We start from the raw sequence: 27,918 nt of genomic DNA, 5'->3' as shown, positions 1-27,918 counted from the left end.
TGTCCCACTGGGGAGATTCTGGGCCTGTCTTGAGCCCCAGGCTGGGGCAGCTAATCCTGACAAGGCAGGCCCCTAATTAATTCTCCAAATCTGATGGCAGAGCACACGCCAGGCAGTCCACCCGCCCTAATGAGCTTAATTGACTGGACTTGATGATTTTATTCAAAACCTAGGACCGAAAATCAAGCTCTTAAAAATGCACTTGAACTTGATTGGCAGCAGTAATCCCAACAAAGTTGGTTTAATCCCTCAGCTGCCTGAGCAGGGGCAGCTGCAGGGAGCGTGGGTGCTGGAGCGCCTCTTCCTCGGCTCGGGGCTGGCGTCCTCTGCCTCTGCCCTCCGCCCCAGGAGGAGGGTCCCATGGCAGGAGAGCTCTTCCCTCCTTCCTCCTGCCCAGCTGGTGAACTCCTACCCCCCGGCCAGAGGGGCTCCCTACACCCTTCTGCACATGCTCCATCACAGGCCCAGCCTGATCTCTCTGACCACCACCGGCCCAGCGGGGTCAGCAGCCCTTCCTGCCGCCCTCGGGCTGAGTTTTGTGGATGGCAACATGGTCATGGCCCGTGGACCTCAGATGGCACAATCTTGCGGTCACCAGTGTCCCCCAACCCCAGCAGCCATCACCCTGGGCAGAGCTCAAGCCTGCCGGCCGCCCTGCACATTCCAGCCTCCTGCCAAGAGCCCAGCCTTCCTCCACTCAGATCCAGCGTGGGGTGGAGGCTTTGTAAGACATGCACGCAAGCACACGCATGCACACGCATGCACACACGCACGCACACGCACACATGCACATGGACACATGCACACGTGCACACACATGCACACGAACACACACATGCACACGAACACACACACATGCACACACATGCACACATGCACATGAACACAAGCACACGCGCACACATGCACACGAACACACGCACCTGCGCACACGCGCGCACACACATGCACGCATGCACACAGATATGCATACACACACGCATGTGCACATATGCATGCACACACATGCACACACATGCACACATACACGCGTGCATGTGTGCACACACACATGAAGCTCCAGCTCACTCCACTCTGCTCGCAGCACAAGCTGCGCTGCACTCACTGGCTGAGAAAGCCTCTTAGAGAGCACAAAGGAAACCAGTTTCTTTATATTTCTCAAAATGTGTTTCTCCGCTCTCAGACTGGCTCGGCTCCAGGTGCCCGGAGCACGGCTCCCCGGCTCTGCCAGGGCCCCGCCGCGCCCAGCCTCGGCACGGCTCAGAGCAACGCCCTTCTTGGCTCTGAGCTGTCCTCCCGTCCCTTCGTGATCTCGCTGAACCCCAGGAGGGGCAGAACTGGACAGTACTGTGAGGACCCCGCAGGCGCCCCTTCCCGTGAGGGGCCCCTTCCCGTGAGGGGCTGCTCCTGCCCGGTCTCCCGGCTGCAGGACCAAGCTGTGGGCCGGGCAGGTTGCGGTGTCCCCTGCTCACAGGTGTGACAGACCTCAGCCTGCACGGCTGGGCGGCTGACTCCTGCTCAGGTTGTGGCAGCTTCTCAGCGTGCTCACTGCAGGACCTCCGGCCGCTGTGACCGAGTCTAACAGGACAGTGTGACCGCAGCAGCGCGGTTCAGACGCCCTCACCCCAGGGTCAGCTGACCTAGAGCCCCGGCCCACCTGCCCTGCCCATCCCTGGAGAGGGCTCTGGGCCAGGCTGCCATATTGTCCTCACAGCCGGAGCCTCTGCCTGGAGCCCTGGCTCTTCACCAGTGGTGAGTTTTACCTGGCAGTGGTGTCAAGCAGCAACCTTCAGAGAAAGACGCCGCAGGGCTCACAGGATGCCGAGACGCAGGGCTACCCGGGGGTTCTCCGTCCTGGCTGGCCCACTGGCCCGTGGCGGGCCCCCTCCGTTCATCAGGAATGGCCCCTGCCAGACCCAGGGACTGGGCAGGGCAGGGGTGCTTCTGGGGGGGCCAAAACACACGGAGCCTCAGCCCGACGGGGCCGCAGAGGTGCCCTGCGAGCAACGCACATGTGGACGCCCGCCCTGGCTGGCCCGGGGGACACGTCCATCAGCAGTGAGCTCAGACCCCGGGCAGCCAAGGGAGAAGGGTGACGCGCACATCAGGCTTCTCAAACCACTGTGCCAGGCGGCAGTGCCAGCCCTCGGCCTGGGGGATAGGCAGACAGGGCGCTCGCAGAGAAGGCCTCAGGCACAGGCGGGCCACCTTCCAGGGTGCACAGTGACCCCAGGGCTTTACAGTCCAGTCCCGTGGCCTCCGTGGACACCCGAGAGCCTTCCTGTCCTCTTCTCAAGGCTTCAGAGCAGCTGACTGGCTCCTCTGTGTCTCTAAGCCCTCCCCGGCCCTGTGGCCCAGTGCAGCCCCCCGCTCAGCGGGCCTGCGACACCGCCTCTACCCAGGGTCACGGCTTGGCCTGGGGTTGGCTGTGGGACTCTGGGTCATGGCTGGCCGGGCTGCTCTCTTCCTCTCGGTGCTCTGGAAGCCAAGCTGCGTGCACAGCAATCAGATCTGGTTCCAACACTATCTCATCTCATCAGAGCTGGGTGCCGGCTGCAGCCCCGAGGGGCGTGGGGGCTGGGGCCTTCAAGGACTCACTAACGAGAGTAACTGAGGCAGGGCTGATTAGCTGAAAAGCTGTGGGAGGGGGTGCTGAGCCAGGGAACAGGCCACGGCACACCCCACAGGGCCACGCTGGGTACGTTTGTCTCCTATGCAGTTTCTTGGTGGTTATGTGTACTTCTTTTTAGTCACAGAACGGGTCGCCAAGCCTGACGCCCTGGCTGTCAGGACGGCCTGGCAGTGCCGGAAAGCCTGATGATGATTTATAGGCGACTGGCAGAGGCCTGGGAAGGAGCGGGGAGCTGGGCAGGGCAGCAGGCACCACACGGAGCCCTGGGTGGGGGGCCTTCCCCATGTCCACCTGGTCTTTGGTGGAGTGCAGACAACACCCCCTCCTGCCAGCGTGACCCCCACCGTCCTGGGCTGCAGCTGAGCGGTGCCATCCCCACAGGACCGCGGGGGCCCCCGTGCCGGCCTCAGATGCCAAGGCACTGTCCCCGGCCAGTCCTGCCCAGAGGTGCAGGCCCCTGGGACTCTCAGGGACATGGCGCAGCCAAGACACGGTGTAAGGTGGCCATTGGGCTCCCTGGAAAAGCCAGGCGCCAGCAGGGACTCCAAGGACCCCATTGTGTACACATGAGAGTGATGCTGCCCCCAGACTCACCCAAGACTGAGGGAGCCTGCAGGAGACCCCCGCGCTGCAGCCCGGACACAACACCACTGACCACCGGCTTCCTGGCCACGACAGAAGGGGAGACCTGCGCCTGGGGTCCCAGCTCTCTTCTTCCCACACAGCGGATATGGCTCTGTGCGTGTGCCACCACCAGGGCCTCTGCCCTTTCATCACAGACCAAGACGGAGACGCACCCAGGGCTGCGCCACGCACTGGCTGAGACCCAGGAGCGGGTGTGCCAGGCTCTGCTGCCTCGGTGAGCACAAGCTGTGGGCGGCCACAGCCCCCACGCCTCCCAGCTACGCTTCCGGGCAAGGAAAACTCACAGGCAGGATTTAGCAAAAATGTTTAATCTCTCCTTAATGTGTTTATTTACAAGTACTAAATCTGAAGAACAGTAAAATAGGAAATAGCCGTCTATTTACACGTCTGCGGCTGGACCTGCTCGGCCTGCAAGGGCCCCGTCCAAGCCTGGCCGCTCAGGCCGAGGGCCGTTCTTTTGGGGTTCTACAGAGTTAAAGGAAAGCTAACTGTGGCCTTTGTCGTAAAAATATCTTCCTCTCTCTCTAAATATATCTATTCTAGCTGTGTAGCACCAACGAGAGCCGGCAGACCCGGGCCGGGGTACGGCCTGCCCTGGGCCCCGGCCCCTCTCTGTCACCCACTCTGCCCCTCAGGCCAAAAGGCAGGCCAGGCAGGTGGAGGGCAGGGCAGGCTGGAGGTGTCCAGCCAGGTGCCAGGGCACAGCAGGTTGGGCAGGGGGGCCCCACAGGCTCCGCTGTGCAGGCTGGCCAGGGAGCTGGGGCGCACAAGGGCCCGGCGTCTTACCACCTGCAGCACGGCATGCTTTTCCCCAGCCCCCAGGAAATATGAACGGGGGGCCGCAGAGCGCGCTGTCCAGCTTGCAGGGTGCCCGGGCCCGGAGCCCAAGGCTGTGTCTGGCAAGGGGCACAGCGGCCAACTCGCATGTAAACAGGATGCTAAAGTGCTTGCAGACAGATGCCTTGCAGGGCTGCTCAGGTACCACCACCACATGGACAGGGCCACGGGCGGGGCCAGGGAGGCCACCCCTCCTCTGCGGAGGCCTGACGGGCTCAGGGAGGAGCTGGCGTGGGCAGGAGCTGGGAGGCTGCTGTGTGGCCTGGGTGGAGCTGGAAGAACTCTGGCTTCCATCTGAAGCCAGCATCCAGGGAAGACTTTGGGGAAACTGAGTCTCTACCCAGTCCCGGCCTGGAGGCATGGGAGGGGGTACACAGGGATGGGTATCACCCCTGGCGATACCAGGGGCTTCCGGAAAACCAGCCCACTGCCAGCCAAGGGGCCGTCGAGTAGGACAGGTCCACGGACAACGCCAGAGGAGGAGCTCCCTGAGTCAGAAGCCCACGCGGGGAGCCCGCTCTGCTGACAGTGACCCCAATGCGAGGGCGCTGACCCCAGGGCAGGGGCTGCCGCAGTTAGCTGACACTGAGTACCGTTGAAAACGTGAACTGGAGGAGGGAGTGGGCCGCTCGTTTGCTTGAACAAGTGACTGATTACCGATTAATTTAAAAAACATAAAAAAGTGTCTAACCACCTCTAGTACTCAACACTTGCAGTTTGAAAAAGATCAACTCAGACTAAACTCTAGCACGACCATGCACATCCACAGGCCCTCGGGGCGGGCGGCCAGGCCTCCCCAGCGGCCTGCACTCCCTTCCTCGCCCCCTTCCTCACGTGCCAGCGTCTTCCCCTTCAGTTACTCACTGTACAGGACCCACTGGGCTGAAGATGAGGCTGGAGCCACACACACACATATATACATATATACACACACACACACACACACACACACACACATATATATATATGTACAGGGGGTCGTTTCTTCATTAAAAATTTGTTCTTTTGCTCACGGAGGACGAGGGCGGACTGTAGCCCATCTCCAGCCTCTGGGTCAAGGCTGTCACTCGTGGTCCATGGAGTCCAGGGAGGGCCCACGAGGCCCTGCCCCTTGGCCAGAGTACAGCAGGTTTTTTGTTCCCCTTTAAGCAAAATACGGCCCCCAGAGTCCCAGTGTCCTGAGGGGCCTGGAAGCCATGGGGACCAAGGTGGGGACAGAGGATAGGGAGGAGAGACGAGGAGGACACAGAGACGGGAGGGACAGGGATGAGAGGCCAGCCAGCTGATGTCACAGGCTCCAGCCAGGTCGAGAGCTTGGCCAGCCCTGGCGTGGCCAGCTCTGTGGGCAGCCCAGGGCCGCACCGGGGGCAGGCGTGGAGGGAATAAATAAGGGGAGCATGCGCTCTGTGACCGGGGCCCCCGAGGCTCAGCCCTGAGTACAGAGGGGCTGCCTGGTCCACCCACGAGTCTGCACCCTCCACGGGAGGGAGTGGCCGCTCCCGGGGGATATGGCCTTCCGGCCCCGGCGCGCAGAGCACGCGGTGAATCTCAGGGTGGCAGCCCTGCGCTGGCACAGGTGCTGATGTGAGCGGGGCGGCCCTCGCTGCAGTGCCGAGCCCAGCCTTGGGCATTTTGCCTCTCCCTCCACTGCCGGCCAGGCCCTGGACTGCCCACCAGTGGCCCAGGAGAAGGCAGGCACGGCTGAGCTCCGGGGGCGTGCGAGGCACTGCTAGCCCTCTGCAGGGCTCTGCAGAGACCACTCCTCTCCCACCACAGCCACCGGGCAGCTCCTGGAGTGGCGGAAGTCCAGGCAGGGAGTGGCCAGACACGGGCGCCACGCCCTCCCGACAGGGAGAGGAGAGAAGCGGCGCTGGCCCGAGCGGGCGGCACGTGGCAGGGCCGAGGGCAGCCTCCCTGCCGCCCGCTCTCGCGCTCTGCCTCCGGCGGGGTGGCCCCTCAGGCCCTGGGGCGGGGGTGCAGGGCTTGGCGGGCCTCAGCTGCTCAGCAACATCGTGTCCACCACCTGCTCCAGCTTGCTCCGGAGCCGCTGCCGCCGGGCCTGCTCGTCCTTCTCCAGGGCTACCAGGATCTGTGGGTGGGGCCGGGGCCTGGGGTCAGGGCGGCTCCCCCGAGGCTGGGCTAGACGGCTACAGGACGGCGAGGCACTGCCACGCCGGCCCATGGAGGCCCCCGGGCACTGCCACGACGCTGGCCGGCAGGGAGAGCGGAGAGGCCCGACCCACCCCACCCCTGGCCGTGGAAACAGACTGCAGCATGGAAGAGCTTTCCCAGGTCGTGCCCACCCCTGGCCCCCCTCCAGGGCTCCTCCAGCGCCCTCACGGCATCACAGACCATTCGGCCCGCTGCCGGCTGGCCCCTTCCTTGCTGACCATGTGCTGAGGCCACCGCCGCCCCTCCTATCCCTGCTTGCCTCAGCTCGGCCCTTCTCCTGTCCCAAGACCTCCTCATCTGACCTGGTCCTAGAACCTTCCAGAACCCACAGCTCCACAGCTTTGAAACCCAGAGTCCCCTGCCTTCAGCCAGCTGTCCCAGCCCTCCGCCTCAGCACTGCCTTGGTGGCTCCCAGCCCTGCACGCGGACCCACAGGTCCTGGCCACAGCGGAAGGCCTGCCCCTCCCAGAGCTTGCAGCAGCCGGGGCTCCTCTGGACCGGAACCCACCGGCCTGCCCTGTCTCAGTGCCTGCTCACTACCGCCCCTCTGTCGTCCACAACCGCCCACTGGCCAGGCAGCTGTGCTCACCGCGCTGGACCCTAGCTGCCCCTGGGGGCCACAAAACCTAGGCAGAGGTGGGAGGGGCGGAGGAGCGGAGGGGCGGCGGGGCGGGGCGGGGCGGCGAGGCGGGCAGGCTCACCTCGTCCTTGTACTTGGTGATGTAGGAGTAGATCTCGTGCAGGGCGCTCATGCTGTTGAACTGGCTCAGGTGCAGCCGGGACTGCTCGGCCAGGTAGGCGCTCATGTCCTGGTCGCTGATGGCCGGCATCTTGGCGATATCAGCGTAGTACCTGCCAGAGGGGCGGGGTGGCAGGAGTAGGCCCAGCCCGCCTACCGCGGGCCCCGCCCCCACCCAGCCCGGCACCCACCTCTCCACCCAGCTCTTGTAGTTGGGGATGTCCTTGGCGTAGAGCAGCTTGTTGGAGGGCGAGTCCTTGCCCAGCTTGTGCTCCGACGTGGAGCACGAGTCCATGAAGGTCTGGGCCACCACCGACAGGCAGGCGTCCGTGATGCTGTTCTTGTGGATGTCGAACACGAACTGCGGGTTCTTGATCACATTCACCCAGAAGCGCAGGGGCAGGCTGAGGACAGGAGCACGGTCAGCTGACCACGCGGGGCCACTACCAGGGAGAGGCTGGCCACCCCGGCATCCTTCTGATCCTGTCCACCACCTGTGGACCCCCCTCCCCACCGGCCTGTCCACCACCTGTGGACCCTCCCCACCATCCTGTCACCACCTGTGGACCCTCCCCACCATCCTGTCCACCACCTGTGGACCCTCCCCACCGTCCTGTCCACCACCTGTGGACCCTCCACACCATCCTGTCCACCACCTGTGGATCCTCCCCACCATCCTGTCCACCACCTGTGAGCCCCCCTCCCCACCATCCTGTCCACCACCTGTGAGCCCCCTCCCCACCGGCCTGTCCACCACCTGTGGACCCTCCCCACCATCCTGTCCACCACCTGTGGACCCTCCACACCATCCTGTCCACCACCTGTGGATCCTCCCCACCATCCTGTCCACCACCTGTGAGCCCCCCTCCCCACCATCCTGTCCACCACCTGTGAGCCCCCTCCCCACCGGCCTGTCCACCACCTGTGAGCCTCCCTCCCAGCCACAGAACACTTCCTACATCCAGGTGAACAGGCACCCTACACATGGCAGGCTGGCCAAATGGCCTTGGCCCACCAGTCAGGACCCCCGCAGCCTGGTAGTGGGCCTACTCCCTGCTCTAGAGCGGCCCCACTGTGCCCACAGCCCCGCCTCAGAGAAGGCCACCACATGGGCTGTCATGGAGGTGACGCTGGAAATGGATTGTGGCCACGAGAGGCTGGAGACCACAGCTATCTCTGGGCAGTGTGAGCTGAGAACATCGGTGTGGCCGAGCTGGGCAGCCCCGGCCAGGCTGGTGGTAACCACAGCAGCTCTGGCCCCTCCCGCCAGGGCCCCAGCGCCTTGGGCAGGGCTCCGGGGCCTCCCCTGGCAGCCAGGCCTGCGGACACCCCAGGCCAGGGGCAGCAAGAGAACAGGCAGAGTCCTGAGGAGGACGCGGTGGCCAGGGCAGTCAAGAACGTGCCAGAAGGGCAGCCAAAGGCCCAGGGCTCCAGGCGGCTGTGCTGCTCCCCGCGCCTCCCCAGGGCCCACCCAGGTACCAGTTGCTCTTCCAGGTGTGGCGCACGTCCGAGTCGTGGATCTGGTGCTTGTCGGCCTGCTCGTCCAGGAAATCAAACATGTACTTGATGGCCAGAGGCAAGGCGGAGCCCCGGTGCGCCGTGCTGAAGATGGTCTCGAAGAGGTCGTCCACAAACTTCTGCAGCGTGCCCTGCGGGGCCGGCACGGCGGGCTCAGACGGGAGAGGGCGGGCGGGACGCCCACCCACCACGGCAGCCCACGCGCCACACCCACCTTGGTGGCTAGGAGCCGCGTCAAGTAGATCTCGGAGACCATCTTGCTGCCGCGGTCGCCCTCGCGCTGGTCCAGGTGGTCATGGTTCTTCACCAGGTGCCACAGCTTGGTGCCGCTCTCCAGGTCGGGCGTGATCATGGGCGTGCGGGAGCGCAGGCTGTCCGGGCTGCTGGCCGTGCGGAGCATGCTCTCTGCACGGGGTGGGGGGCTGTCAACCCGGTGCCCTGCAGCCGGGGCCTCCCCAGAGCCTCGCCCCCACCCCAGGCCCCTGCCTGGCCCCTTCAGTCTTGGTCTGAAGCTGGGACACTGGTGCAGCCCCAGAGCTGCTGGGTGGAGACTGTAGGTGACAGCACAGGTGAGTCCAGAGGCAGGCCACAGGGACAGGCAGGCCACAGGGAGAGGCAGGCCACAGGGACAGGCAGGCCACAGGGAGAGGCAGGCCACAGGGACAGGTAGGCCACAGGGAGAGGCAGGCCATAGCAGGGAGAGGCAGGCAGGCCACAGGGACAGGCAGGCCACAGGGAGAGGCACAGCCTCCAACATTCGGGGCAGAGGGCCACCATGCCCCCTTGGTCTCCAGCTCTGGTTGGTGCAGGAAGGAAGGTGCCCACCCTGGCCTCTGGACCCCTCACCATATCTGCTGAGGGACTTGGTGAACGTCGAGGAGTTGGAGATGTTGTAGGCAGACGTCTGCTTGGGCACCAGAGCCACCGACGATCCGTCCGTCACCTGTGGCAGAGGCAGGAACCCATGAGTACAGGATGCTACCAAGCCGCCCGTCCGTCACCTGCTGGGGGCCAAGGGACACCACTGGTCCTAGGTCTGAGGGTGACAGGGGAATTGCCCAGGCCAGTCCACGCCTGTGGCCATGTGCCTCTAGTCAGGTGTAGTCCTCCGCTGGGCCGTCTCTCCTCCCGTCCTGACACGGGGTGCTGCCTCCACGGGGCCGTCTCCCCTCTGATCCTGTCCTCCTGACCCCCCCGGGGCCGTCTCCCCTCGGGCCCTGTCCTCCTGTCCGGCCAGTGCCTCAGTGAGCACCTGGTAGTGTGCCAGCGTGTTCAGCCTCTTCCAGTCGCTGTCGATCTTGGTAGTGACGTCCTCGTCCTGCAGGGTAATGCGTGCCATGCGGCCCTGGCGCCACTCTGCGGGGAGCGGGGGCTGGAGGAGGCGGGCCAGGATCCCCGGGCCCACTCCGCCCAGGACAGGGAGGACGGGACGGCAGGAACGAGCTGCTCGTGCCCCGGGCCTGACGCCACGGAAGAGACACAAGGAGGGGCCGGCTCCTGACCGCCGGCTGGGCTGCAGGGGCCGCCCCGGGGTCCAGCCTGGGCTTGCCCCAGCAACCTCCACCCACAGCCCTGCCATCGCCCCAGCTCCCCAGCTAGGGCCAAGACCCGCGGGCTGCAGCTTCCCAAAGGCCAGGGAGCGCAGGGTGCTCTCCCGGGGAAGACCCCACCCCACAGCGCCCAAGCTCCTCCCCGCGATCCTCCCCGGGAGGCGGCCCACTCCTCTGGTCAGCACGCCGGGGCCTCCCACCCTGAGCGTGAGCGCCGTCGGAGCCGTTCCTCACCCAAGTCCATGTCCCCCGCCTTCGGCCGCTGAGAGTAGGGCACCCCCTTGTACACAGCGTCCAGCAGCTTCTCCTTGACCTGCGTCACGGTGTCGCAGTTCAGCCCCTTCACAGGCACCTCGGGGGCATTCTCGTTCTCGGGGTTCACACAGTTCAGGGTCTGTTGGGGAAAGTGGGGTGGCGTTAGCCTCGCCGCTGCCCCCCAGCCCTGCCAGCTGTGCCGGGCGCAGGCTCACCAGCGTCTTGTAGTCGATCTGCTGCCGGATGAGCTTGTCCTCGCTCAGTGAGTAGCGGGCCTCGCCGGTGATGGCGTCGATGGGGCCCTTCTCCATCTGCTGCTTGATGGCGCAGTACAGCATGAACAGCGGCTCCCCGGCGCACTCCTGCGGAGCCCAGCGCGTGAGGCCCCGGGAGGGGCAGCCGCCCCCCACGCAGCGCGAGGAGCGGGGCGGCCTCGCCACCCCCGCCTCACCCACTGCAGCTGGCCGTACTCTGGACAACACCCACAATGCCCCTCCGCGGCCGGGACTCCAGGAGGCGGTCAGCTCGAGAGCACGGAGCCAGTCCACGGCCCACGCCGCAAAGCCGGGCTCCAACGTCTGCTCCAGCCACAGCGGCCACGAGGGCGCCTTTCATCCCGCCACAGGGCCTTTGCAGCTGCTATCCCCACAGCGAGTGTCTCCCCTTCTCTAGGGTAGAAGCCCAGAGAACCAGGCAGCACCCGCTCACCCACATCCCGCCCCGGGACAGGTCAGTCCCAACATGAGCGGATGGACTCAAAGCGGCACGCTGCCTGGGCGTGCCGGGGTGGCCCTGCCCACTGTGCAGTGCCGGGTCTCGCACAGCCTCCTCACACCCAGCCCTCAGCAGCGGCTCTGCCAGTACCCAGGTGCCCAGGGCTCCTCGCCAGCCTGTGGTCACTGCAGAGGCAGCTGCCGAAGCGAGGCCCCAGGCACCTTCCAAACACACGCCGGCTTTGAAGTCAGCTTGCACCTGCAAACCTGGCTCATTAACTCGGCTGGGAAGGCCCAGGGGCAGGAAGGGGGGAGGTGAAGAGCCACTGACGGCTGCCCTTCTTCCTGGAAGAGCCTCTGACCAGGAGTAAGAGCGAACCAGAAGAGGTTTCTCGAGACCGCAGCCTGCCACGCAGCGACAGCCTCTGCAAGCCAGAGGACGGTGCCGCCGCCCGGCCCACACAGCAGGCCCACACGAGGGGCCAGGGCTCAAGCCACACCTAGATGACCCAAGCCACCTGCCCCCAAGAGACAGGGGTCCACTGGCTCAGTCCTGACCCAGCCTTGACCGCTGACACAACAAAGAACCTCAGCTGGGGGTCCAGAGGGAGGAACAGGCCAGGGAGGGAGGAGAGGGAGGAGGGGACAGGAGAGCGCGCAGAGCTGCCCGGGCGTATGCACGAGGGAGAGAAGGCAGGGCGAGAGCCTGCCTCATGCCACACGGCACAACTCCCTTCTGCCAACACAGCACCCAGGAGAGACAAAGCCGAAAGAAATATCCCGAGAGAGAGTGCGTGCAAAGGATAAAAATATCTGTTTTCAAGTTTGGCATCAAAGGAAAAAATACAAGCTGGCAGCTCAGGAGGCAGAGATCTGAGGACTGCAGAAAAGCCCGTGAGTCTCTTAAAGGAACAGACCAGAAGCAAAGCCGTGGCTCAAGTGGCAGAGTGCCAGTGTCCAGCAGAGAGGCTGGGAACGGGACGAGCTCAAGCCCTAGGGCCAGTGCCAGCAAGGGACAGCACTGCCCCTCCCTCAGCCTCTGAAGACAGCCGAGCCGTCATGGAGAAGCCTGCGCTTGCCCCGTCCCCCCGCCACCCCACCCGAGAGACCTCCAAGCCCCAGAGCCTTTGCTGGAGGATGAGACTGTGACCACAGCAGAGAAGATGCAGCCCGCGAAGCCTCCTCCCCGGGCACCCACTCCTCTGCAAGCCCACTGCAGCCCGACTGTGACCAGCAGAGGCAGCGCACACCGCAAGCCGAGGGAGAGGCAGCGCCACGCTGCAGAGCGCGGGGCCCCCGTGAGAAGAACAGCAGCTGCCGGGTCTTCACAAAGGGGGCTGCGGCTCTGCCCGGCGAGGGGCGAGGGCGGGGGGGGGGGGCAGAGCCGCACGCATGGCGCCACAGACACACCTTCTAAGGAGAAGCAGTTCCACACGAGGGTTTCTCAGGCAGGCACCAGTGGCTTGCACCTGTAATCCTAGCGACTCAGGAGACTCTCAAGATGAAGGGGCAGCAAAGCCTGTTAAGACTTATCTACATTTATCGCCAAGACGCTGGAAGTGGAGCTTGTCTCCAGTGGTAGAACACGAGTGAATGAGAACGCTGAAAGACAGTGCCCCACGCTCCCATCTCAAGCCCCGGTACACGTTCTCTCACACGTACACCTACGCACGCCGTGCACACGTAAAACAAACAAAAAACAGAGCCCGAGGAGCCCGAGAGACGCGGCACCACGAGGGCTGCTCAGGACGGGCCTTCTGGACCAGAGGCAACACTGCAAGACTTCATCTCAAACTTTCTTTTCAAGCAAAAGTAATTTCTACTTCTAGGTGTTTGCCTTCATTTCAGAGACAAGACTGGGAGAACGTGACCAGAGCAGGGCGGGGTCAGCGGCTCAGTGGGCAGGCACACCAGCCTCTCTACCCTCATGCTGGAGGGGGTCATGTGTGCCAAATGAGAAAGGGTGCCTTGTGCAGCTAAAGCTTCCTCTCTAAAGACAGCCAGGGATGAAGAAGATCAAGCTGTTTAAAAAGTGTGTCCCCCAAAGCTCGCCGCGCCCCAGCCCGTGCTCCTCCCCCCGTGACCGTCGGGGGTCGCAGCCTGTAGTCTTCCTCGTGACATCCAGGTGTCCTCAAGCAAGCGTAACCCTCTTCCTTGCTGCGGGGCCACTGTCCCGACAGGGAGAGCAGGAGCGTGTGTGACACTGCTGCAGGGCCACTGTCCCCGTCCCCATTGGGGAGAGCATGCGAGTGTGTGTCACTGCCAGCAAACCTAATGTTTTCCAGATACTCCGCTTTCACAGTGCACCTGGCCGAAGCCCCTGCAGCTCTATGAGCCTGAACAACTAAACGGGTTTCTTTTTCTTCTTCACAATTTCAGGGAGATTTGCTTCCGCTGTGGACTGCAGCAGCCTCAGCCCTTGACTGCTTTCCTCATTCAGTCAACAACTTCCTTTTACAGGAGGAAAGCGCTGCACAGCCTCTCCTAGGCATGTCACTGCCCTGTGCCTGGGCCAGGGCTGCCAGGCGGACACGAAGACAGGAGGACAGGAGGCCGGCGTGGGGCAGGAGGGAAACCTCCGCCATCTGGACTGAGGTCAGGGCAGAAGCGAGGGACACTCAACATGCTTCTCAGCCCGACAGGCCTTTGAAACTCTCAGACTGTTCATGTGTATGATTTCTGGTTAGAACCAGTCTGTCGTGAAGCCGTGGCTGGGGGGCACTGTCACCACCGCTCATTCCCTCTGCTAAAGGACAAGGTGGCTGCCCCTACTCCTGCTGAGCGGAACCACCAGTCACAGGGACACACACTGGGTAATGCCACTTGCAGAAGGTCCCCAAAGGACCAGCAACGCCAGGGGCTTGGGGAGGGACTGCTAGCACCTGACAGGAATGGGCCTGGGCTTCAGGGCAGGACAAGGTCTGGGACACAGGGTGTCCCTGAGACGCCTCCCAGAGACCACATCCTCTGTGGAAAGCCTCGTCAACACCACGGGCAGGCGGGCGAGCCCATCCCTGTGACCTGCCCCACCCTGCCCCGCCCCTCCAGACACGACCTACGGCTCTCGCCAGGCTGAGAACGATCCAAACTCAAGACGCCACGCAACTCCTGGTGGATGCAAAGCTCTTCACACACCCGAACGCCGGAAGCCTGTGAAGCCATCACGGGAAGCAGGCCTCGGGGCCTCAGTTCACCCGCGCCTCACACTGCTCTCAAAACGAGGGCCTGAGGGCCAGTGGGCGCTGTAGCTCCTGTCTGTAAACCCGGCCACTGCAGAGGCAGCCCAGACAGACACATGCAATGCCCTATCTCCAATTAACCACCAAAAAAGCCAAACAAAGAGAGCTGGGGAGTCAGCTGTGAGGAAAAACTGATGCTCAAGAGCGAGAGATGGAGTTTAAGACACGATCCTGGGAGGGGGTGGGAGAGAAGAGAGAGAGGAGGGAGGGAGGAGAGCAATGGCCACCGACGGGGCCACAGACTGGGGCAGAAGCAGGCCTCCGAGGAGAGAGGCCCCAGTGAGGCCTCCAGGTGTCCGGTGCTGAGGACTGGAGAGGCCACACAGGAACCAGCGGAGGTGCAGGCTGTGTAGACTCGGCTCTCCAGGGACCCCGCGACCCCAGTCAGCTCGGCCAGCTGTGCCCCACCCCTCTCCCCGCGCCCTGCTCGCCCCCTCCTCTCCCACCCCACACACCCCTCAGCCTCAGCTCCAGGAGACACAGCCCCTTCCTGAGGCAGCTCGGCCTTGATCCTGGCCCACTGCAGGCCGTGGAGGCCACGCCTCGCCAGCTCTCCCCAGGCCAGCCTGCCTCCCGCCACTTGGCACCAGACAGGCTCAGACCCAATGTCGGCCCTCAGCCAAGACGCGCTGAGCTGCAGCCCGCTGCTCTGGGTGTGGAGTCAGACCAAGTGGGGTCACTCGAGACGGGCAGCGCACCCCCAGCGGCCGGCGCTGCTCAGCCCCACTCTGCACTGCTGCTCCCGGGTGACGGAGCCCCATGAATGAGCACGCACGCCAATGACCAAGTCTGCAGAACAGCGTATTTACAGGAATGCTGCCCGTCTGGAATGGGGCGGCTGGCTGAGGGCCGGACTGCTGCGTCCACCACGTGCCCGCCTCGCCCCACGGCCCTGCCAGCTGGCTCCCAGCCCCCGTGCGGGGCTTTGGCCTCGGCTGCTCTCCACAGCCCCCGCCCATCTACTCGCGGCAGACCAGGGTGCCCTGTGCACAGACCTATGCACTATGTACATCAGCAAGCCAGGGAGGGGCAGGGAGGAGCAGGGAGGAGCAGGGAGGAGCAGGGGGTGGCACCAGCGCACTGGTGGCCAGCTATGCTGCCAGACACATCCTAGGCCCCTGGGCCACCTGGGCTCAGGAGATGACAGAGGAAGCCCAGCGCCCCTCTCACCACGCTAGCCACAGGAGCCCTCTGATCCTCCAGCTGGGCCAGGGCTGGCGGTGGCACTGGCCCTTGGAGGCCCTGCCCAGGTCGCTGCCCTGCCCTGCCCCTTGTGGCCAGTTCCAGATACCTGGCGACTCCAGGCCAGGCACTTGCTCTAGACAGGAGTGTCCACTCTGAGGCTGCTCGGAGGAGGCGGCGGCGATGCAGTCCTGGTCCTTGTGCCTCCCCAGCCCTGGGCAGCTCTCAGCTGGGACACCCTGCTGCCTACTTCAGTCCCCAAGCCGGGCACTGCTTACCTTGAGGAACTTGTACAGGAGGAACGTGAACCAGTTGGTCAGCATTTTCTCAGCCACAGATTCAGTCCTACGGATGCAGACGCAACAGATGCACTGTCTGCACCACAGCCAGAACCACAGTCCCACCCGCCCTGCCCCTGGCCCACAGGCCCAGCCCCCGGCCACGCCCTCACCCCACAGCCCCCGGCCCACGCCCTCACCCCACAGCCCCGGCTCACACCCTCACCACACAGCCCCCGGCCCAAGCCCTCACCACACAGCCCCCGGCCCACACCCTCACCCCACAGCCCCCGGCCCACGCCCTCACCCCACAGCCCCCGGCCCAAGCCCTCACCACACAGCCCCCGGCCCACGCCCTCACCCCACAGCCCACGGCCCACGCCCTCACCCCACAGCCCCGGCCCACGCCCTCACCACACAGCCCCCGGCCCATGCCCTCACCCCACAGCCCCCGGCCCACGCCCTCACCCCACAGCCCCCGGCCCACGCCCTCACCCCACAGCCCACGGCCCACGCCCTCACCCCACAGCCCCGGCTCACACCCTCACCACACAGCCCCCGGCCCACGCCCTCACCCCACAGCCCCCGGCCCACGCCCTCACCCCACAGCCCCCGGCCCACGCCCTCACCACACAGGCCCAGGCCCAGGCCCACGGGCTCGCCCCACAGGCCCAGGCCCGCACCCTCGCCCCACAGGCCTGGCCCACACCCTCACCACACAGGCCCAGGCCCAGGCTTTCACCCCACAGGCCCAGGCCCACGCCCTCTCCCCACAGGCCCAGGCCCACGCCCTCTCCCCACAGGCCCAGGCCCATGCCCTAGCCCCAGCCCATGCCCTGGCCCACTGGGCCATAGGCCCAGGCCCCTGCCCATGCCCTCAACCCACAGCTCCAGCCCTGGGCCACACCTTGGCCCACAGGCCCCGCCTTTCTGAAAAGTGCCACGAAAGTGGGCATCGGGCTTCTCTGGGAGGGTCATGAAGACACCGAGACTTTACCCCGAGCCCAGAGTGCGATGACACTGGCCCAGATGGCACCCACTGGCACTAGCTGGTGGTGGGGAAGCCGCGGCAGGCAGGGCCCAGCGACTCCACAGCGCCTGGGCAGGACCCCAGGGCGGCACCGACGGCCCTGGCGGTGGCTTCCCCGCCCGGCTCACCGGCGCAGCAGCAGCTTGGGGTGGTTCTTGCTCTCCAGGTTCTTCTCGATGAGGTCCGACAGCAGCTGCTTGAGCACGCCCGTGGCGTACTCCATCTCGCCCTGCAGCGCCGTCATGATGAGCGAGGCCACGTTCCCCCGGTCACGCATGGAGAAGCTGCGCTGCGCCTCCAGCGTGCGGATGAAGGTCAACAGGAAGTGCTTCTTGGTCAGCAGCTGCCCGAAGAGCGTCAGGGACTTCTCCACGTTGGCCTGCACCTGGGGACGAGGGAGGGCTGAGGCCACGGGAAAGGAGCCACGCGGGGCGGGGCGGGGCCGGCAGGCAGGCCTGGGTGATGGGTGGGAAGTCACGCTGGCCGCAGGGTGCCGAGGACAGTCCAGGCCTCTGTCTTGAGCACACAGAGCCTGTGCGCCACCATGCCTCAGGACCAGGGGACAGGAAGGCGGGGAGAAGAGCTCAAAGCAGCCGTGGTCTAGGCCTGAGTGACAGCGGGCCAGCCAGGCCCCCGGGGACTTGCCACCCACAGAGGCAGGGCACAGGGGGGAGCTCCCCACACCGAGCCGAGCCGTGGGGGTGTAGCAGACAGCAGAGGGCCGGGCCCCCACACTGGGGCCTGAATCCTGGACCGGGCTCTTGGCCTACAGGGGGCCCTGAGGCCTCAGGCGCCCACTTCTCTGCACAGCTGTCAACACCTCACCCACCACGTGCCAAACGGTGACACCCTAAAAAACTCAACACCCAGAACCTCCAGAAGTGAGTGGCAGGGCCTCAGCCCAGCTCCGGAGGACCTGCTGGGAGCCCAGCTGGATGTGGCTGGCTGAGGCCTGCCTGGTGCCCTGCTAACCAGGGGGAGTGGAGCGGCCAAGAGGCCACAGCCCCAGCCTCCAGGTCCCAGCCCCCGGGCGCCCCTGACCCATGCTGGCTCCTCTTGGATCTGCTGTCAGCCTTCCTGCAGGCTCACCCCGGCCCAGGCCCCAGGCCGAGGGGGCCCCTACCTCCATCTCCTTGAGCACAGGGTGGTCCTCGATTCCGGGGAAGAGCACACGCATGGCGTAGGTGCGGTAGTCCAGGAATGGGATGCCTGCGCCATCCAGGTCGCTGGTCAGCTCGTGGATGTCTGTCTGTAGCTCGGCAAAGGCTGCGGAGAGACAGGGGCCCAGGTCAAGACCCCCCCCCGGCACCCCCAGATCCCCCAGCTGTCTGCCCAAGATCAAGTCTAGTCTTTCTGGCCCCGGTCTTTGAAGCAGAAGCCACTGTGAGTCCTGGTGCCACGAACACCAGTCAGTCCTGACACGACAGAGGTGCCGCAGGGCTGGGCGTCCTGCTTCAACCACAGCGCGGAGGGGACATCTGCAGGCGTCCCGGGCCAGCAGCCCTCACGCAGACCTGTCACCTGCACACCTGGTCCTCTCACTCCAGGCCCCACAGAACGTTCCTGAGCTGTGGGGTGCTGGTCCCGCTGCTCGGGGATGTGCTCTGTGTCACCTCCAGAGGGAAGGACGTGGGGGCAGGGCCCCCCTCCCGCTGGCCCCCCCCTTCCTCCCTCCCCTCCCCTCCACCCTGCCCCGCCCCTCCCGGCTGCAGCATACCTTCCTTGCACTCCAGTGCCACCCGGGACTCCAGGTTGTCCATCTGGAGCTGCAGCCGCTTGAGGGTGCGGTCGGCATCCCGGGACTTGCGCTTGTAGGCGATGAGCACGGCGACGATGACGAGCAGCAGGAGGCCGCCGCCCCCGCCGATGCCCACGATGGCGGGCAGCGTCAGCAGGCTGTCCGAGTACATCTGCAGCATCCCTGGGGAGAACTCGAAGCCGCCCGCGCGCACCTGCCGGGCGGGCGGGGTGGAGGGCGTCAGGAGGGCGAGGGCGAGGACGGGCGCCGGCCTGGGGGGCGCGAGCCGCTGGACAGACCAGGCTGGACTGGGCACGGGGCTGGCAAGGCAGGCACTGGCGTGTGCTGAGCTCTGTGCCAGGGGAGGGGGGCCAGGCACGCACCGTGACCTTGTGCTGTCCTGTGAGGTTGGGCGACTCGCACAGCAGCTGCGTCTCCGACACAGTGAGGGCGCAGGGCGTGGAGCCAATGAGCACCGTGTAGTTGAGCCGTGAGTTGCCAGGGGCTGGCGGCAGCAGGTTCCGGCCCTGCACGGGGCAGGGTGAGCCAAGGCAGGTCCGGGTCTCCGCTCCCAGCCCCCGGCCCCCCTGCGCCGGCCAGGACCCACCTTGAGGATGAGGGGAGAGCTGGGCTTCAGCTCCAGGAGGCCGGTGGGGCTGAGCGGCTCCAGCACGGGGTCGGGGTAGTAGAGGAAGGAGGAGGAGTTGAGCACCAGCAGGGCACGCACGTTGTCCATGACGAAGCCCAGCTCGTCGGGCCGCTCCCCCAGCTCCGGGGGGCTGCGGGTGGGGTTGTCCACCGACGGGGCCCGGCACACCATGGTCGTGTCATTGTACACCACACAGCTCTGGGACGGAACGAGCGTGCTGCGCTGGGGCTCCCGAGACACAGCCCTGCCCGAGGGGGCTGCGCAGGCCCCTCAAATCCCCCACCCCGGGAGGAAGACAGAGGGCCTCCGTGGGCGAGGCAGGGGCGGGGTCACGGACTCACGTTCTCCCTCTCCACGCCTCCGTACTTGGCCCGGATCCGGGGTTCACGGACGGTGCCCAGATTGGTGCCCGTGATGGTCAGGAGGGTTCCACCACTAGATGAGCGAGCGGGGGCTCAGCGCACATGCCGGGCCAGTGTCCCACTCACGGCGCCTTCCCACGGCGGCTGGCAGGGACCGGGCCTGGCTCAGTCCCCCCCCCCCCCCGTGGCGGCTAGCAGCCGTGCCCACCTGTTGATGCTCCACTCAGGGTCAATCTTCAGGATGGTGGGGTCCTCCGTGTAGTTGAACTTCACCTCGGGGTTGGTGAGCTGGGCCCGGTTGATGTTGATGACGATGGGAGTGCCGCCCGGGCTCTGCCCCGGGGGCGTCAGGCAGCGGATCTCCCGGGAGTTCCTCCTGAGGCGAGCTCGTGTGAGGGGCGCCCTGGCCCCGTCCCCTCCTGGTCCCCCTCCCAGTCCCCTCCCAGCCCCCCCCATCTCCCAGCACGAGCGGGGGCACTCTGGCCCCCGTCCCCCAGGGCGAGCAGGGTGCGGGCTCCACAGTGAGCCAGCCCACTACCACACACAGGGCACACTCTGTCTCCAGGTAGCCACCTGTGCCAGAAGCTTAGAGCCTTTCACGGCTGACCCCCTGCCTCCAGCCCCTCAGGCGGGGCCTGGCTTACGGGCCTCTTCCCTTTCCCCCAACTGGGCTCCAACCTCAGGCTGCTCTGCTCATGGGCTCCACCTTAGAGAAAGGACAGCCCTGTCTCTCTCCTCAGGAGACCCTCACCTGGACTCTGTGCCCTGCCTCTGCCTCCCCCTTGGCACCAGGCGGTGGTACATTTGCCCCTTCCCCTCCCACCCCGCTCTCTCACTACAGCCTGGATGCCCAGAGCTGCCAGGCCTGGCTCAGCTGCAAACACCAATGATCACTCTGAGAACAGTAATTACCACAGGAAAATATTTAAAGGGCCCTTCCATTATCTCCCTAATCTAAAATTATCCACTTCAGGCCTCAAGGCTTTTGTTAAGATGTCTGTTTTCTCTTAATTTTTTTTTAAATGCTTCATATTTTGTTCCCAGGGGAGTCCTGTCCCCTCCCCCAGCCCAGGGGTGCAGGGGGTGCCGGCCTCTGGCCGCCAGGCCCCGCCCTCCTCACTGCTTCTCCAGAGGCAGCCCCGGTCTCCATGGTAACCTCTGCCTCTTGAGTTTCCATAGTGATCACCCCAGCCAGGTTCTCCATACCCGTTACCCAGGCAACGGGAGGGGACCCGGCCAGGGACAGCCGGATCAGGACCACCAGTGGGTGCAGTGTGTGCGTACGTGCATATGCATGTGTGCGTGCATGTGTGTGCGTGCATGTGTGTGTGTGTGTCCCTGCCGCCCAATGCGTCCGCGCCCTCCCCCCCCCCGTCACCACATACCAGGAGAAGGAGCACGGCCGGCCCCCGATGGACACAGACACGTCACTGCCTGCATTCAGGTGGCTGCCCTCGATGCCAATCCAGGTGCCACCTGACAGGGGCCCACGGGAGGGGCTCACACGGTAGAAGGTCGGGGTCTGCCGGAGAGTGACGTGACCTGTTACCAGGAAGCCTCCATGCCCATGACCCCGGGTGTCCCAGCCCAGGAGGGGAGCGGACAGAGCACCTTCCCCGGGGAGGCCCCACCCCAGACCTCCGAGGTCCCGGCCCCCACCACCTTCTCCAGGCAGGAGCGTCCGGCGGCACTCACCACAAACGTGAAGCGCTTGGGTGACAGAGCCCGGTAGTGGGGCGAGCAGTCCCGGATGCAAACCTCCACCAGGGCGTCGTGGGCCCGCACCGTGCTGGCGTCCCCGACCTCACACACGATCCTGCAGGCAGGCGGGCAGGGCGGCCTCAGTGGCTGCTGCCCCCACCCCTGCTCCCCCGCCGCCCTCCGGAGTGCTGGTGGGCGCCCTCCACAGTCCCTGCGGCACTCACTGCTCGGCGCTGATGTACTGGCTCTCCACGGGGCTGCACAGCACCTTGCCCACGCGCACGCCCAGCCGCACGTCCTCGAAGCGAAGGCCCAGGTTCTCACCGGTGATGGTGAGCCGCGTCCCTCCCTGGCGAGGGCCCGTCTCCGGAAACAGCTGCGGGAAGACGGACGCTGGGCACGGCAGCCAGGCCCCGCGCCAGGGGAGGCCAGGGCCCGGCCCCCCGCCTACCTTGAGGATCTTGGGGTCTGCGCAGCGGCTGCTGCCGTGGTGGGCGTGCATCCAGGCGGCGGGCACCTCCGCAGGGCAGTGGTGGCGCAGGGAGCAGCGGCGCTCGGCCACGCACCAGCCGCACTCGAAGCGCGGGTCGGCCTTGAGGCAGAGGCCGCAGCTCTGGCGCATGGCTGGACACTTGTAGAGGTGGGCTGCGGGGGAGGCCGGGTCAGCGCGTCCCCCCACCCCCCGCCCTGAGGGCCCCGCCCAGCCCCGCCGCTCACCCTGGATGTTCTGGGGGTTGTCAATGACAAAGTTGCCATTCCACACCACAGACAGGTTCACGGGCAGGTCGCTGACGTCGTTGCCTTCGTAGGAGTACTGCGGGCACGGGCACGGCGTCAGTGCCGGGGTGCAAGGAGCAGGGCTGCCGGCTGGGGCCGGCATGCCTCTCCCCTGGAGAACGGCCACGCGTGGGCTTGCTGCTTGAAGCCCAGGCAGTCACTTGACTCCTCCCCCAGGCGGCCGGCTCCCCGAGCCAGCACGCTCCTCCCTGGGAGCCTCTGGGAGACAGTCTCAGCCTCTCTTGGGGAACCAGGACCCCAGACAGCCCCCCGGACAGCAGGAGGAACACTGCAAACTCCGCCCAAAGTGGGGCGTCCGTGTCCTGCAGCCGTCCCAGGCAGGCTGGGCTCCAGCGCTGTCCCATGTTCCGGAGTGATGAGCCAGCTCCGTCCCTCAGCCTGGCTGGAGGGGACAACCCTGGACAAACCACCCTTGTTTAATCCCTCACGCCCCCTTCTCCTGCTGAGCATGGACCTAGAGAGGAGGGGCCCATGGCTGGGGAACAGGAGACACAGGCGCTTGGGGGGGGCGGGTACAGAGCATGGCGCCACAGGTGGAGGGCCACATAGCCACCACCCTCAGCCAAGGAACCAGCTTCGACCAGCAGGCTCCCCTCCCACTACGACAGACCTGTCAGCCAGAGGGCCAGAGAAGCCGACTATCAGGCCCTTCCCTAGGGCCCTGCCAACGCCCCTACTGTGCCCAGAGCCCACCCTGGGAGGTGCTCCACACTGCTGACTGGACAAACCGGGAAGCCCAGGGAGCCAGAGGAGAGAGTGCACCTGAGGCCAGGCCTCGGAGCAGGCACCTCCTCCCCGGCCACCCAGGCCACACCCCGAGATGCCCCAGTGCTCCTGGCGGGTGTCGTCACATCAGCAGGGAGCCCGGACCATTGGCACATGCCAGCACTGCCGTGGGAGCATCTCCCGGGGGCCACAGCGCCAGGCCCCGCACCCCAACTGGCTGCCTGAAGGATCTGCAGCTGTGCCCACAGATGTGGCCCAGCCACGGCCCAGGACCTGGACTACTCCTACATCCGGGGAGTGCGGGCAGGGGGTTCAAGCTGCACCTGATGGTGCCACAGCGCAGGAGCCAGGCTCAGCAGAGCTGGCCCCACCCCAGCCCTCCTGCCTCACCCACCCAGGACAGCGCCCCCGCCCCCGCCTCACCGAGGAGTTCTGGCACTGCAGGCTGGAGCTGTTGAAGCGCAGGGCTGTCACCCGGGCAGGGCTGCCGGGGATGTGGAAGAGGCACTCGTACCCGCGCTGGCCTGACTGAGGCTGGGGTAGGTTCCGTGCAGCCAGGGTGATGGGCTTCACCACGCCCACCGGCACGTAGATCTGGGTGGAGGGCAGGATCTGGGGGCAGTCCTGAGGGACAAGGCTGAGTGAGCAGGGGCTCTGCCCGGGCCTGGCGTGTGGAGCTGGAGGCGCCGTCCTCACTGGCATCTGAGGGCCCCGGGGCAGTGCCCTCGGCTTCTGCCCTCAGCTTCTGCCCCCTGCCACCCAGTCTGCCTGCCTTGGCTCCATGTCCGAGGACCCCAGCATTCTGGAGGCCACGGGGCCCCATCTGGCCTGCAGCTGCACAGGCCCTTGAGGCAGGAGCCCAGAGTGGGGTGCTGCCGCTGGAGACTCAGCTGGGGACCTGGGGAGCAGGTAAAAATAGCTGGAGCCGACAGAAAAACAGCCACCCCCCCCCCCGCCTGGGCCTGCGTTCTGCAACAATAACTGATGCAAGGCCCAGCTTCCTTGCAGCACCGCTGGCAGCAGTCCCTGGAGAGCCGGCCCGCGGGAGCCTGGGGCGGCTTTAAATAGGGACGGTGGAGACGGAATCCCCAGGCCTGCTGACGGCTCCCACGGTGGGGGTGGGTCCAGGACAGCGCTGTGGGGCTGTGTAAGGGAGCTGACCGCCCACTAGGCGTGCTCCCTCATCCACAGGCCAGAGGGACTCACTGAAGGCGTGCTCCAGCCACAGCCCCCCCTTCTCCTCGCTACTTGGCGGCTGCGCCCCTCATCCCAGCCTGGAAGGCCTCGTGATGGGACCCGGCAGGGCAGACCTGGGCGCTGAGGCCTTTGGGGTCCACCCCAGCCTGCCCTCCAGCCTCGAGGAGCTCTCGCCCCACGCGGCTCTCCCCATCGCGTCAGCCAGGGAACACCACCGGCCGCCCGCGAGCTCCAGGGGAGCAGGGAGGACCCCACGGCCGGCGGTGCAAGGCCAGGGCTGGCCCTTACCACCCCGATTACTAAGCTGAGCAGCCACCAAGCTGGCCCCACAGAGGTGGGCTGTGGGGCCTGGACCCCACCCCACCTCCGCTGCACGCCCGAGGGTGTCTCCCACCTCTGCATTCCACAGCCCAGGGACCTGCGCTGCAGGTGCTGCTGTGAGGCTATGGGAAGGGGCGCAGGAACTGCTTTCACACAGTAGGATAAAGGCCCGGCGGCGTCCTTCTCTCCAGCAGCCGCCCAGGAGGAGCCTGCGGCCCTGGGACTCGGCCACCTCTGGGGATGGTTGTGCGGTGCCAGGCTGGGCAGGGCTCAGGCCCCTGGGAGCTGGCTCTCAACGGGGGTGATGGTGTGGTCCCAGGCTCGGGCCTGGCATGCAGCTGGGAGATGGCCGAGGCAGGGAGCCCTCCCTGGCCAGGCGGGCACTTCCTCCCTGTGACCCAGAGCTCTTTCCTCAACACAATGAGTCAAAATATGGAAGGCTGCCCACCTCGAGTGGACCTGCACGGATTTCCCAAGCCAAGTCTAACTATGGCCCCAAGATAAAAACATCAAACCCCTGCGTGTGCAGCACACAGCATGGAGAAGCCCTGCGCTGGCCCACACTGTCATCAGTGGTGTTTAAATCACCCTCATCCGCTAGGTCCCGATCTTGATTTTATGAAAATTCTGTCTATGGCGTCAGGTACTGGTGGCTCACTCCGCAATCCTAGCTGCTCAGGAGGTTGAGATCTGAGACCGCAGTTCAAGCCAGCCTGGGCAGGAAAGCCTGTGAGATGCTTATTTCCATTAAACCACAACAAAACCAAGTGGCGTTGTGGCTCGACATGGTAGAGCACTAGCCTTGAGCAAAAGAGCTCAGGGACAGCGCCCAGGTCTAGGGCTTAAGCCCCATAGCCAGCCCCCCCCAAAAATAGTAAATGGTGCCCCCAAAGCAAGGTAAGCCAATTGTACATCTGTAATTCTAGCTACTCAGAAGGCTGAGATGCAGAGGTGCAGAGGTTCATAGGTTCATGGTTTGAGATCAGCCTGGGTAATAAAAATAACCAGTAAGAAACAGGCTGAGCAGCGTGGCTCAAGTGGCAAAGCACCAGCAGAGCAATCGAGCAGGAAAGCCACAGAAGCTCAGAGTCCTGAGCTCAAACAAATCCAGGGGGTGGGGGTGGGGGAAAGAGGTAACTTGAGAAAATGACCATTCGAGGCAGGGCTCAAGTGGTAGAGTGCCTGTCCAGTAAGTGTGAAGTCCTGAGCTCACGCCCTGCTAATGGGGAGGGCAAATCAAAGTTTTTGGTTTTAAAGGGCAGGTGGTGCTTGGCAGAAGCTGGTGGCTGGAATGGAAGCAGGGCTTTTCCTCGCCAGCCACTTCCTGGGAGCCAAGGCCCCGCAGGGCCGAGGTCTGCTGCACTTCACTTGGGGAGGACAGGCAGAGCAGGAGTCTCCCAGGGCCCCTCGCGGACAGAACTGAGCCGTCCCCCAGGACAGTGCCAGCCCCCCCTCCTGACCCCCCCTCCGGTGGGGGCTCCTCCAGGCCCTGTGCCCAGTGCTGCACCAAACTCTGGCAAGTGTGAGGGCACAGGCCGGGTGGGGGCCCTGCTCACCCGGGAACCAGGAGAGTGCTCGGGCTGTGACAGTCTGCGTCCACATGGGGCCTCCAAACTGGGGGTGGGAAGCGGGGTGCTGCTCATCAACACACACCTGCAGCTTTCCTCACAGTTCCATCTAAGCCTTGCATCCCTCACAAATGTCTGCAAACAAGCCCAGGGCCACAGCCAAGGACACCCAGTGCCACCTCCCTACCTCCTCCCAGGCCCAGGGTCACCATGGCCGCCTCTGCGGACACCCAGGGCCACTGACTCCGGGGGAGTCTGTTCTGCTGCCTGGAGGCCACCGTCCTCAACCTCGGCGCCTGGCCTGGGCCGGCAGCCCTGTGGGGACTCAGGGCGTCTGCTGTGGCCAGGCCCACCATCCTGGAAGCCTTGGCAAGTCTCCCAACCACACTTCTGGAAAAGCCACCCTGGTCACAGGCTCGCGTCTGCCCCAGGCCTGCCTCTGAGTTGCTCACAAGTGCAGAGGGTGACAGGGCCCACGGTCTGAGGAGGCCTCGGAGAGAGGGGTACGGGGAAGGCAAGGGCCCTGCACCTTGGAGGCCTGACGCCCCTGCCTTTGCGGCTCAGGTCCTCCAAAGAAGGCTGGTCCAGTAGTTGGACCCTGAGGGCCACGGTGGGGAGGCCACGCCCCCCTCTTCCTCTCCAGCTGACGGGTCCCGCACCACGCCCAGGGCATCCAAGCCCCCCGCCCAGGGGCCCCCGCCCGTCCTGATGCAGAGGACCTCAGCTCCAGGAGGAGCGGCCTGCTGCTCACAAACACAGTCTGCCTTGCCCAGGCTGCAAAGTAATTGCTGCCTAATTACTAGCAATTACCACGCGCACGGCAGATGACTCCAGAGCCCACCAGCACCACGCCGTTAATCCAACCAGTTCCTCCTGCCTCTGAGGACCTTGCCGGGGCACACGCTCCACCAAGCTGGCTCCTCACACCTCAGACCCTCCACGCCAGCTCTGGGGCCCAGAACCTACCCTCTTCCCTGTGCCCAGACAGTCCCCTCCAGGCACCCACGCGCAGAGGCCAGACGCCAGGACCGGCTGTGGAGGCAGCTCCCACATCCCGGGAGCCCAAAAAACCTGGGCACTCCAACCAGCGTCCTTGTCGGCCAACCTGCTGGCCACCCCTCTGTGTGGGAGCTGCCCAGGCAGGCACCTGTGGACCCCTGGCCTCTGAACCCGAACCCGAGCCCGGTCCCACGAGCGTACCTCGGAGACGTTGACACGGCCCTCCAGAAAGGCACAGTCGGCAGCGTTATTGGTGCACACGTGGCGATATTTGCACCAGTGGCAGGGGAAGGAGCCGTTGACACACGCCAGGCACCTGCGGGAGAGGGCGGGGTAGGCGTAAGGGCAGGCCCCGGACACCCCTGTGCCCCTGCCCCTGTGCGTGATCCCCGATCCCACCGCTGTGGTGACTCCTCACGCAGAAGTGAGCGGCACAGGGGAGGAGCTGTGTCGTCTACTCTTGTTTTTACAAACTCGGTCCACACGTGCTCCCATCAGAGCCAAGCAGGCTGTCCACACAGCCTCACCCAGGCTCGCCCTCTGGAGGACAGGGCAGTCTCCCCGCCAACCCCCACCTACCCACCGGATGGGGAGGGGCACCCAGAGCTAGGAACACAACCGAGGGGGTGGGGCTTGCAGGGCCATGTCACCTCATCTCGGAGGAGTGCAGAACTCTGCCTTCTGCCAGGGGCCTTCCAACCCCAAAGGCACGCATCGCAGAGGCAGGGAAGGAGAGTGGACCTGAGCCTCAGAGGGTTCAGAAGGAACAGGCACCTGGACACCTGGTGGTCTAGCAACAGCCAGGCTCAGAGGTAGCAGGCACCAGAGTGCTCGCTGGCCTCGGCCCCCCTCGCCCCGGCCCAGCCAAGGCCCGGGGCATCAGGCCCGCCGGCAGAGGCGTCACGGGAGCAGGGGCCGCGGTGGCCGGGTGCACTCACGCCTGGTGGACGCTGCAGTTGTAGAACACGAAGTCCACGGATGCAAACTTCTTCCCTGTCTCCTTGGACTTCAGGTAGAGCTTCACTACCCGCTGGTGTCCTGCGGGCAGCACCGGCAGGGTCACGAGCTG

At 65.3% G+C, this 27,918-nt stretch overlaps 1 protein-coding gene across 1 annotated transcript in view; it reads right to left on the bottom strand.

The window, feature by feature from the left end:
• Positions 1-3,564: 3,564 nt before the first annotated feature.
• Positions 3,565-27,918, bottom strand: part of Plxna1 (plexin A1) — a 36,727-nt gene continuing 12,373 nt past the window's right edge. The window contains exons 7-31 of the mRNA XM_090323946.1: positions 27,788-27,887; positions 27,051-27,165; positions 23,188-23,388; positions 21,958-22,054; positions 21,692-21,885; positions 21,465-21,616; positions 21,235-21,355; positions 20,925-21,061; positions 19,748-19,915; positions 19,519-19,612; positions 19,136-19,375; positions 18,912-19,055; positions 18,508-18,742; positions 17,914-18,056; positions 16,919-17,175; positions 15,761-15,827; positions 10,564-10,710; positions 10,328-10,487; positions 9,796-9,899; positions 9,390-9,486; positions 8,758-8,948; positions 8,505-8,674; positions 7,217-7,429; positions 6,988-7,138; positions 3,565-6,203 (exon numbers count right to left, since the gene is read on the bottom strand). Of these exons, the coding sequence (XP_090180072.1) occupies positions 6,108-6,203; positions 6,988-7,138; positions 7,217-7,429; positions 8,505-8,674; positions 8,758-8,948; positions 9,390-9,486; positions 9,796-9,899; positions 10,328-10,487; positions 10,564-10,710; positions 15,761-15,827; positions 16,919-17,175; positions 17,914-18,056; positions 18,508-18,742; positions 18,912-19,055; positions 19,136-19,375; positions 19,519-19,612; positions 19,748-19,915; positions 20,925-21,061; positions 21,235-21,355; positions 21,465-21,616; positions 21,692-21,885; positions 21,958-22,054; positions 23,188-23,388; positions 27,051-27,165; positions 27,788-27,887 (3,794 nt within the window). The 3' untranslated portion in view covers positions 3,565-6,107. The remainder of the gene's footprint in view (positions 6,204-6,987; positions 7,139-7,216; positions 7,430-8,504; positions 8,675-8,757; positions 8,949-9,389; positions 9,487-9,795; positions 9,900-10,327; positions 10,488-10,563; positions 10,711-15,760; positions 15,828-16,918; positions 17,176-17,913; positions 18,057-18,507; positions 18,743-18,911; positions 19,056-19,135; positions 19,376-19,518; positions 19,613-19,747; positions 19,916-20,924; positions 21,062-21,234; positions 21,356-21,464; positions 21,617-21,691; positions 21,886-21,957; positions 22,055-23,187; positions 23,389-27,050; positions 27,166-27,787; positions 27,888-27,918) is intronic.

Source organism: Megascapheus bottae, chromosome 33, assembly GCF_031878675.1.
Source record: "Megascapheus bottae isolate mThoBot1 chromosome 33, mThoBot2.hap1, whole genome shotgun sequence".
NCBI classification, from domain to species: Eukaryota; Metazoa; Chordata; class Mammalia; order Rodentia; family Geomyidae; genus Megascapheus; species Megascapheus bottae.
This window is presented reverse-complemented; position numbering and strand designations above follow the sequence as displayed.